The sequence below is a fragment of the Geospiza fortis genome, unplaced genomic scaffold (assembly GCF_000277835.1).
Source record: "Geospiza fortis unplaced genomic scaffold, GeoFor_1.0 scaffold31, whole genome shotgun sequence".
Taxonomy (NCBI): domain Eukaryota; kingdom Metazoa; phylum Chordata; class Aves; order Passeriformes; family Thraupidae; genus Geospiza; species Geospiza fortis.
The window spans coordinates 692,380-702,490 of NW_005054483.1; the positions used below are offsets into that span (position 1 = coordinate 692,380).

The 10,111-nt window shown below is 46.7% G+C and overlaps 1 protein-coding gene across 1 annotated transcript; it reads left to right on the plus strand.

Moving 5' to 3' along the window:
• Positions 1 to 385: 385 nt before the first annotated feature.
• LOC102039375 (T-box-containing protein TBX6L) lies at positions 386 to 9,873 on the plus strand. The gene is made up of 9 exons (XM_005428424.1): positions 386 to 535; positions 4,596 to 4,740; positions 5,722 to 5,824; positions 6,267 to 6,431; positions 6,740 to 6,886; positions 7,390 to 7,460; positions 8,237 to 8,328; positions 8,651 to 8,843; positions 9,447 to 9,873. The coding sequence occupies exons 1-9, from the start codon at positions 520 to 522 to the stop codon at positions 9,871 to 9,873; spliced, it is 1,359 nt and encodes a 452-aa protein (XP_005428481.1). The 5' UTR covers positions 386 to 519.
• Positions 9,874 to 10,111: the final 238 nt, after the last annotated feature.

The following is a 10,111-nucleotide window of genomic DNA, read 5'->3' on the forward strand; positions in this document are numbered from 1 at the left end:
ACAAACCCATGGAACAGCCAAAGAGAAATTACCCCTGCTTGCTGTTTAAGGGATTTGTTTTTATTTTGTAGCTAAGTCCTGAACTGATGTTTTCAGTCTTGTCTCTATTTGTTTAAAAGTGCGTTAGCAGTAAATCAAGGTGCATTTCCCCTGTAGGGTTTCCTGTATGTCAAAGCCATGTTAATTCTCTTTGATTTTCTTCCCCTAGCCCCAGCCATTGCTGCAGATCCTTCCTCTCTTTGTCCCTTTGGACATCAAAGGCTCGCAAGGGGACAACCCTGGCGGGAAGCTCCTCCCTGCTCATTAGCCTCCATAAAACAGGAACTCACCTTGGCTAGCTGTGCTTGGAGTCCCATCCTCACCCCGCTCACTCTTGACACTGGATCTCGGAAGGAAGGGCTTGTGCTTGCTTCAGGAAATCAGACCTGCTTTGGAACTGGACTATTTTGGCTCCCCTTGTAAGAACTCTGGTGGCTCTCTTGGCCCTGCAAGCTCCTCGACGTCACAGTACATGGAAAAATGCAAGCTTTACCAGGTAAGTGAAGGGCTCCTTCCCTTTCTCACTGCATGGCAAGATCCTAGACTCAGGTCAGAAAGGGAGCAAGTGTTCCTGAAGGGCCTACCAGCATTTTAGAAGAGCGCATGGGGCTGGAGAGGATTTTAAAACTGGGTTTTTTCATGAGACTAGATGAAAAATTGTGCATTTGAGTGGTTTTTGAGAGCTTCAGAAGATCTTTTCTAAAGGTTTGCTCAAAATTATGCCCAAAATTCCCTTACCCACATCACCTTGTGCAGTGTGACCCTTCAGCTGAAGGCTGGAGGTGTTGTTTGTGTATTGTCTGCAAAGCACTGGGTTCTCCAGGTTGAAGGCCACAGAAAGTTTGGAAATACTTGTTATATTTTTAATTACAATTCTGATACAAACTCTCTGGTTTGGGTTGTTTTCCCAATTTCCTGTGCCCTTTGAAAGCATGAACCCCAGTCAGGCATAGCCGACTCCTTCCAGGTTCACGCTCAGCACAGGATTTTTGTGATTTCCTTGGGGTTTCATTGTGTCTTCCTTCAATCCATCTCATAGCATGCTGTTCATCTCTCCTGTGAGGAGCATGATTGGATTGGGCACAAGGACAGAGATGCCTTGGGACACTAAAGGCCCAGCTCAGAGGTGCTGTATCTGTCAGTGCAACTGATCCCTACATTTACTCTGGGCTTTTACCCTACATCAGAAAGAAAACCTGGCCCAGTTTATCAGCGGCACATCAGAGGTGATCGTGCAGTCTCAGCCTCCTTGTTCTTCCTCTGCAAGATGTTGTCTCATTCATGAGCAAAATACATGTGCAGTGATTTAGATGATTTCCACCTTTGCTGCTGTTTTGGGTTTTTTCAGTCCCTGCTGTGTTGATCTGATTCATACTGATTTCTGCCACTTGAATTTTAAGTTGAAAAACAAAAGAGCAGCAACGAAAAGAAAAGTAGACTGTATTATGGATTTTTCATGTTAAAGATTCCAAATATTGCAGTATTCAGCTCATTTGCTTACTGGGTTGCTTCTGGTGTATGACCCCCTACAGCAGAAATGTTCCAGGTGAGACTGGATGCATCTGAGAGATGAAGCTGTTGCATTTGTAAAACATCATACTTTTGTTATTGCCAGAAATCTCTCTGAGTCTGAGAAATGAGGCTCCCTCCAGAGGGTTGGGTTGTTTCTGCTGACATTGAGAAGATCAGAGAACATGGGAGGGTTTTTGTGCTTGTTTGCAAGATGAATTTATTAGAAAGTTTGGTATATTGATGTGTGTTCCTCCCTGGTGGGGACTGGATAGCTGTGAGTGTTGGGCTTCACTTGGAAGATAACAGCAGCAAATGTAATAATAACTGATTTTAGTGTAGCTTTTTCCCTTATTGGAGTTTTCCCAGTATTCCAAATCCTATCCTACACATTTTGGGAAGGCTGCAACAAATTTTCTGACATTTTAACATTGTCTCAGAAAGGGAAATTTAATTGAGGAGCTGCTTTAGGTGAGGGAATTGCACTCCAGCATCTTCTATCCAGAGATCTTCCTCCTAAAACTACTAAATTGTCTCACATTTCTCCTTCTTTCCATTCTGTCCCCAAGATGACAAAAAGATACGTACTGCTCATTCTAGATACAGAAACTGTAGCACAAGCTACTCCTATTGGTATGAGGACCTTGAAATCAAGCACAGAATAGACTGAAGATCTCTTAATTTTCAGTGCCTTTACCATAGCAACTTCCTCCCTTTCAACCTCATCTGGACATAAAGAACATGTTTTTGAACAGACCATGTGTGGTGTTAACAACACAAAGATAATAGGAATATTTTTTAAAAAGTAAAACTAGAACTGCTGGAAAAGGTTTAAATCTCTTTCAGATAATAATGGTTTTAAAACCAAGTTGCACAGAAGAGGAAACCATAGAAGTACAGCTCAGACAAGTTCCACTCAGTGCTTGGACACTCTGCCCAAACCTCTGTGCCATAGTTCCAGCACTCAGACATCTCTGTGGGAGGGTGAGTGCATGAGCCTTGCCATCAGTTACACAGGCACAAACTAGGAGGGAAACAAAAATCCAAACAGAATCCTACAAACAGATCCATCACTGCAGGGGCCTGCTGAAGCTGACAGCAGCTGAGTGGATCCATTCCCCAGCTCACACCATTGCTAGGCTCCAGTCCTCATGCAGACTGATCATGTCCTGCTTTTCAGCCTCAGCCTGTGCACACAAAGCTGCACGGTGAAAGGCATTAACTGCATTTTCAAACCTCAGCTGCAGCATTATTGTCCCTGTCTCCTGCAGCATTGTGCTCCTACAGGTGCATTGTGGACTCATTGTGGTAAAAACCTGATTATAATATCTGCCTTTGATTTTTAATTCAGTGTTGAACTCCTTTCACTTCGGTTCCTCTCGACTTCATTGGAAATCTCCCCTCACTAAAGACTCCTGAGATCTGCCTTCTTGTAGTCTCTTTTAATGGCATTGGAATTTGCTTAAAGAAATGTTAATTCGAAAATTCATTTGGGGAAGGAGTGAGCATCTGTCTAGCTAATCAAAACCTGTTTGCATTTATTTGTGACTGGATGGCTCCTGTGGGAAATCAGCCCAATTTTATTGTAACTCCTTTTGATACATGTGCTGCACTGAGCTACCAAATGCATCTCTCATGGCAGCTTTCATGTCTTTGCAAGAGGATATGGGGGAAGCTTTCGTAAGAAGATGTTAACAGGCTAATCTTGGTGAGCAAACTAGGTGTCACTTCTTGGCCAGTTCATTAATGTTGGATCAAAGCAGAAAAAAAGGGTAGAGGATTTTTTTTAAATGCCTAAAGACCTCTACAAACAGATAAAATTACATTTTAATGTTTTCTACTTCTTAATCCTGGGGGAAGAACCACTTAGAGTTGTATTGGGCTGTTTTGGTGGAAAGATGTCCCTTTGTGAAAAAAGCTAATGTCTCTGAAAATAGTTGTCTGCTTTTTGTGAATACTCTTTTGAAGACATTACTCAGGAAAGTTGTAACAAGGTAAAAATTCCCTTTCTGTGCTCTGAATAAGATCTGATCAGGCTGAGAGGCAGAAAAATCTACCTTTTAAACAAATAGCTGTGCCTGGCCTGCTAATGCACCACCACCCAGAGGGGACAGCCCAGCTGCTGTGCTGCCCTGCTGAGCAGGCTCCTCACCCCTCCTCAGGGCAGTGTTCTTAAACCCTGCTGGGTCTGAGCTCAGCCCACCAGAACCGTGCTGGGTCACATTCTGGCCTAAAATGGAACTGGGCTTTTCAGCAGGGCAGCAGCAATCTTGCCTGCCTTACAATATTGCTGAGAGCAACAGCTGGGGGTTTTAAGGAGGTTTTTAATCCAAGTAGCTGTGCAGAGGTGATTGGTACCATCGACAGCAGTTCCTCCAGAATGGTTTCCCTTTCCTGTTCCCCAGGCCCACAGTGGGTCCTGTGCCTCCAAGAGGCAGAGCAGGCAGATTGCAGCACTGCCATGGTGTGTTATTGAGGAGACACCCTCCACCCCTCTCACAGGCTCCTCAGTGGTGCCCAGCTCCACTTCCAGTTCATTCTCTTCTCAGAATGTAGTCTGTCCATAGTGTGTCTCTGTCACCTCCTTCTCTTGCCTTCACTTACATTTAGGGCTCCTATCTTTATTTCTTTATTTCTTGGGGGCATTTTTCTCCTCTGCTACCACCTACTTGTCATTTTCCCCTATTACCCACTGGTGCACTTACAATCTTTCCAGTCCTTTCAGCTTTCACTGTATTATTCTCTTGATGAAGCGTTTTGTGTAACCCTGATCATACCAGCACAGTGGGTTGTGGTACCTGCCAGTGTGGGTTTTGTACCAGTGGAATTTAGGCTGAGTTGGTACAACACACAGATCTTACAATAGGACCTACCAGCTAAACCCAAACCTATTGGGAAAGGCTCCCTACCTCTGAGCCTACTAAGTAACAGAAACCCTTTGAAGTAAAGGAACAGTTTTTAGGAGGTTTGCAGTGGCACAGACTGCCCAGAGCAGGGTCAGTTCCCCTCCTGTCTGTCTGCAGTCAGTGTCTCATTTGTCCCTCCAGACGTGAAAGCGCCGTGCGAGGCCCTTCCTTCCCCCGGCCTGGAGCCCTTCCCACAGAGCTCCATCGTGGTCACCCTCGAGGACATGGGGCTCTGGATGAAGTTCCACCAGATAGGAACTGAGATGATCATCACCAAATCTGGCAGGTAAGGGGCACAGGATGGCTGACCACACACACCATACCCCTCCAAGCTGTTGGCAAAGTCTCCAGGTGATCATTTTTTGAATGGTGGCCCTTAAACTGCTTTTGTAGCCAGTTATCCTGATCCTGGCAGAAGAATTGCACTTTCAGGGTGTCACAGGAGTGCAAACTGTGAAGTGCAAAAGGTCACTTGTGGGGCTGATGTGCTGAGAAAACTCCTGTACCCTTATCTCACCACTTAACACTGGTGCTCTTCCTGTCACTTTGAGGTTGCTCTGGAAGTGCCCTGGGCTCCCTTTGCCTGGGTCTCAGGCAGCAGCAGTTGAGCAGCAAATGTTTGGGTTTGAGTCTGTGTTTGCAGACAAGAATATGGCCCAGACTCTTAAAGATCTGTGTGTGCAGACTCCACTGAAGTATAAATGAGTCATGTATCGTGGAGCTTGCAGTGAAAGAAGATGGAATTGTGAAGCTGTAAAGTATTGTGTCAAAGCTGCTGTGAGCTGGAATAATCCCTTTGGGTAGGGAGGTAGCTGTCAAAGCTTTTTTGCAGAGTCAGAAGTTAAAAGTAGTGGCAGGGAGTACGGGAACAGAAAGCTGGGTGTGCTCTTAGATGAGAGCACGTCTTCTGCCCACGCTCAGGTTTAATCCATCCTCCAGGGCTGTGAGGGCTGCAGCAGGCCAGGAACTACGTACAGCCTCCAAATAGCTCCTTTCAAGTTTCCCACTGGTGTGTTAGAGGAATGGGAAGAACAAAAGCTGAAACAGTGTCAGGCCCTCAGTCACTGCTGCCCTGTTAATGTCTATCCCATCCAACCCCACAGGACTAAACAGTCCATCAGTGAGATGGACAAATGGTCAGTGGCTGGCTGGAGGAATACTGCTCACAGGGCTTTGCACAGTAGTGAGTAAATGTGACATGCTGCTTGATCATTAACAGCCACTGTTCAGAGAAACCATTATACTCTATTTTTCATTTCTCCCTCAGACGAATGTTTCCTCAATGCAAAATCAAAGTCTCTGGCTTAATCCCGTATGCCAAGTACCTCATGCTGGTAGATTTTGTGCCAATGGATAACTTCAGGTACAAGGTAAGTACTTTAAATAACAGAATTTATGCTGTCCTTTCATCTTTGTTTGAAATAGATTAATCTTTATGCTTCACTTGTCACACTGATAAATAAATTCTCTTTGGACAAAGTTCAGAAGTAATTGATGGATTTTATGTCTCTCTGGAGTTATTTGTCAGTTTTGCTTGGGGAGCAGCTGGAAAGGTAACTAATTTTCCTTGTAAGCAGTACAGTTTTAATCATGATTAATGTCAGACTTTTCTGGCAGCCATAGGGAGAAAGGGAGAAAAAATGAGGCCTAAACTTGGAGCTGATTTGGTAACGTGATCATGGCTCATAAGAGAGAATCTGCTACTTGTGCTTCAGAGGAGTGCACTGAATTGACAGTGAAGCAAACTTGCTGGGCCTTTTCTGTACTGAAAGCATTTTTTTAAGCTCCAGATTTCTGTCTTTCCTTTCACAGTGGAATAAAGATCAGTGGGAAGTTGCTGGAAAAGCAGAGCCCCAGCTCCCTTGTCGCACCTATGTCCACCCAGATTCCCCAGCTCCTGGCAGCCACTGGATGAAAGAACCTGTCTCCTTCCAAAAACTGAAGCTCACTAACAACACTCTGGATCAACATGGGCATGTAGGTTGTGCTGTGCTCTCTTGGAATTCATTGCCAATGAACTTTGTGGGAAATAAGCAGGATTTGTGAGAAATTAGATGATGTAGAAAGTAAAACATATCCAAGTGCCCTTTTTTACTCCCTCAGCTCAGCCCTTGTGCCCCCTTGGCTCACTGCCAGGGAAGGCACAGGTCTGTGCTGTCACTGCAGGGGCTTGCTGGAGACCAGGAGCCCCTGCTTGGAAATGGGTGTCCTGGGAGTCTGCACGGGGGATCTGCAGTGTGCTGGCAGTGGTGGCACATGGAAACCTTGTCCCTTGTGTGTCCCAGATCATCCTGCACTCCATGCACCGTTACAAGCCGCGCTTCCACATCGTGCAGGCCGACGACCTCTTCAGTGTCCGCTGGAGCATCTTCCAGGTGTTCAGCTTCCCTGAGACTGTCTTCACCTCTGTCACTGCCTACCAGAACGAGCAGGTACGGTGTGCAGGCTCTGCTTTTGGACATGCTGTGAAATGCTGTCTGTAAAATTCCTGTAGAGGAAGGTGGCTCCTTCCTGTCTGCTCATCCTGGGCACCTGTGGTGAACAGTGGGATGAAACAGGCACATTGTGGTTCCTGTGGAAAACATCTCCTCTGTGATGAGTCATGCACTTTGATGGGCCTGAGTGCACTGTCAGTGGCACAAAACTCCAAATGCAGTAAAAAGTATGGCTGCAGGTCCAGATACAGATCCTCACCCTGTAAATTCCTCTAGTCAGATGAATCCCACCCAAATCCCTGCTGACCCTGGCAGGGTCACTGCTCTCTGTGGGTCAGTTCCTGATCCATGATGGGAGTTGCTGGGAGAGCTGAGATCCTGTGGCAAGGCCATGTCCAAAACCCTCACACAGTTTATCTCTTGTGATAAATATCTTGTGACAAAGGTGAAGACCTTGGAACAGTCACTGTGATGCTGAGTCTTTTTCCTTTCATTTAAAGATTACAAAGCTCAAGATTGACAACAATCCATTTGCTAAAGGTTTCCGTGAACATGGGAAGAACACTCGAAGGTAAACTGTCTTTTCATTTCAATTTGTTTCTAGCTGGAGTTCACTTGTGAATTTTACCCAAGGTCTTTGAACAAAACTCTACCAGCCAGCTCTGCTGAGCCTGCTGCATTGTGCATCCTGCATTTCCCTGTATCTGGAGTGATGTCCCTCTGTGCAGCCTCTTCTCAAGAGACTTGGGGAGTGGGAGGTGACAATTCCTACAGAAATGTGGGAGGTGTGACAAATTTGAGACCTGCACTCTCTTGCACATTGGAGCTAGACTGGAGTCTGACATGTGAATAGCAGTGATAACAGGAGTCCACAGCAGACCATTTGGTCTCTTGGAGATCAGCTTGATTCTGACATTTGGAGGCTCCTTGACTCCTTTTCCTGTGGGTGGAAAAGTGTCTCTTCCAGGGGGAGATTTTGTCTGCAGGAGGGAAGATGGATCCAATACCAGTGAGATCTTCTGCTTGGTCTGAGGGCAGCCAGTAGATGAGGTGAAAAAAACAGCTTAAATTGCAACCCCAGACTGGCAATAGAGAAGGAAAAAAATGGAGGTTTTTTCCAAGCAGAAAATGTGACAAAAATATCCGAGATTTTGTTTTGTGTTATTTTATGCCTGAAAAAAATCTCCTAAAAAAAAAATTCCTGATGAAAAAAGGCCAAAACTGACTCTTTTTCACTTAAACTTTAAAAAGGTTATGGGTTTTCTTTCTTCTCCTATAGAATCCCTGCCTATATATCTAGGCAAAAACTTACATCCAAGCTACCCCCACATCTTGTTTTTTTACCAGGGAAGGACGAGCCAAATGCCAGAAGCCCAGTCCAGCCAAGAGCCAGAAGAGGAAGCTGCCTGAGGAAAAGGAGCCTGCTGCTGAGGAACGTGGTAATATTGATCACAACAAACCCAGAGAATGATATTCAGGAAGTTTTTTAAGCTAAATCATTCCTTGCTCCAGCTCATGGTGGTGCTTGCAGTAGCGCAGCTAAGGAGAGAGCAGGCAGGACTGACCCCCACAGTATGTGGGCAGAAAGGAGCTGGAAGGGGCTATTTATTCCCTTAAGGCAGAAGAACTGCAGGAGGTGGTTGTGTGTTTCCTTCCACCACCCTGTGATTGCTGCAACTGCCAACAGACCATTGTGAGCTTTGCCTCCCTCTTCCCCTTTCTCATTCTTTCCCATTCTTTCTTTTCCCTGCTTTGAGTCAGATTTTGAGAAGGATGAGAATGTGGATGTGAAGGAAGAGAGTAACCCCGTGGTGGTGAGCAGTGGCTATCCCTTCTGGGGCTCGGAGCAGAACAGCAGCCAGGCCTTCCCTGCAGCCTCACCAGTGCCTGCTGAGCAGAGGGAAGCTCTGGCCAGAGAGCAGCAGGTGCCAACACCATCCTACCACACATACCGGTGAGTGCTGCCTCCTGCTCCAAAGCCACACTTCAACTGATGGGATTCCTCTTCTTCTGCTGGGCATTCTGTAAGAAAAACAGCCAGCTGGGAATAGTGGGAGCATGCCTTTCTGTTGGAGAGCACATGTGGCTGAGAGATGGTAGATTAGCAGGGACATAGGTCCTAGGATAGCCTTTCTCTTCTAGTTCAAACCCGCTGGCACTGGGCATGCTCATGTCTTTGTAATATTCTTATTTCCCTGTCCCAAAATGCTCTCCAGCCAGCTCTGAGTACTACAGAGCTTGCCTCTCCTTTGGAGGAAGTGTTGGAGGAGTGACAAAACTCCAGTCATTTTTCCTTCCTCATTGTAAAATTGGGTGTGAGTGAGTCCAGACTAGAACTTAGCCTGAACTAAGTTAGTCTGGACTCACCTTCTCTGGCATTTCATTTTTCTGTGAGTGCGACAGTGAGGCCTGGGCTAAACTCCACAGTAACAGTAAGATGAAGCAATAGGCAAGGGGAAGAGCTTGCCCTGCTTTTCCCCAGAGGATATTTGTGGGTTTTCCATGGTTTTCCACTCTGGTAGGTCTGACTTGCTCTTCTCTCTGCCCTTGGGCCCAGGTTCCACGAAGCTGGGGACAGCCAGCAGCTTCCCAGCCGTGACACCACCACCTTGAACGATTTCCGCGCCAGGTGCCACGCCTTGGATCTCGCCATGGTGCCCGAGCACGACTCCAAACAGCTCCCAGAGGGCTTCACCAACCTGCCCCCACTGCCCCCACCTCTGCCTCCTCCCCAGGACTACACAGGAGTGGTGAACATGGCTCTGGACTCTGTGGGGAAAGCCGGGCCCCGGGCGCCCATGTACAGTCCCTATGGCACCGAGCAGGGCCTGGGGCAGTGGGTGGTGCCTTCCCACAGCCAGTACAGGGCAATGAGCTACTCGGCCTTCTCCACGGAGTACAACACACAGGGAACTCCAGGACATGCCCACGGCACCGTGGCAGAGTGGAGCCAGTACCCTCTGTTCCCCTACGCCTGCTGGTGAATGGGGAGGACCCTTCCCAGTGAAAAGACTGAAAGAAAATTGTAAATGAGATTGAATTTACTGTTGGACTTGTGAAGCTTTGCCTACACTAGGCAGAGATATTGCTGCAAGCAGTAGAGTGGGACACCTTCACTTCCTTATGTCCTTGCACAACAACCCTCACCATATTTCACAAGCAGTGGTTGAACTGGTGGCTGTCCCAGCCATGTCATTGTGGATCAGGCTCAATGTGTTGTGC

Coding starts and splice junctions, on each gene's coding strand:
- LOC102039375 (XM_005428424.1), top strand. Junction 6,887..7,389: donor CTGCCTACCAGAACGAGCAG/GTACGGTGTGCA, acceptor TTTCATTTAAAG/ATTACAAAGCTCAAGATTGA. Junction 7,461..8,236: donor CATGGGAAGAACACTCGAAG/GTAAACTGTCTT, acceptor TTTTTTTACCAG/GGAAGGACGAGCCAAATGCC.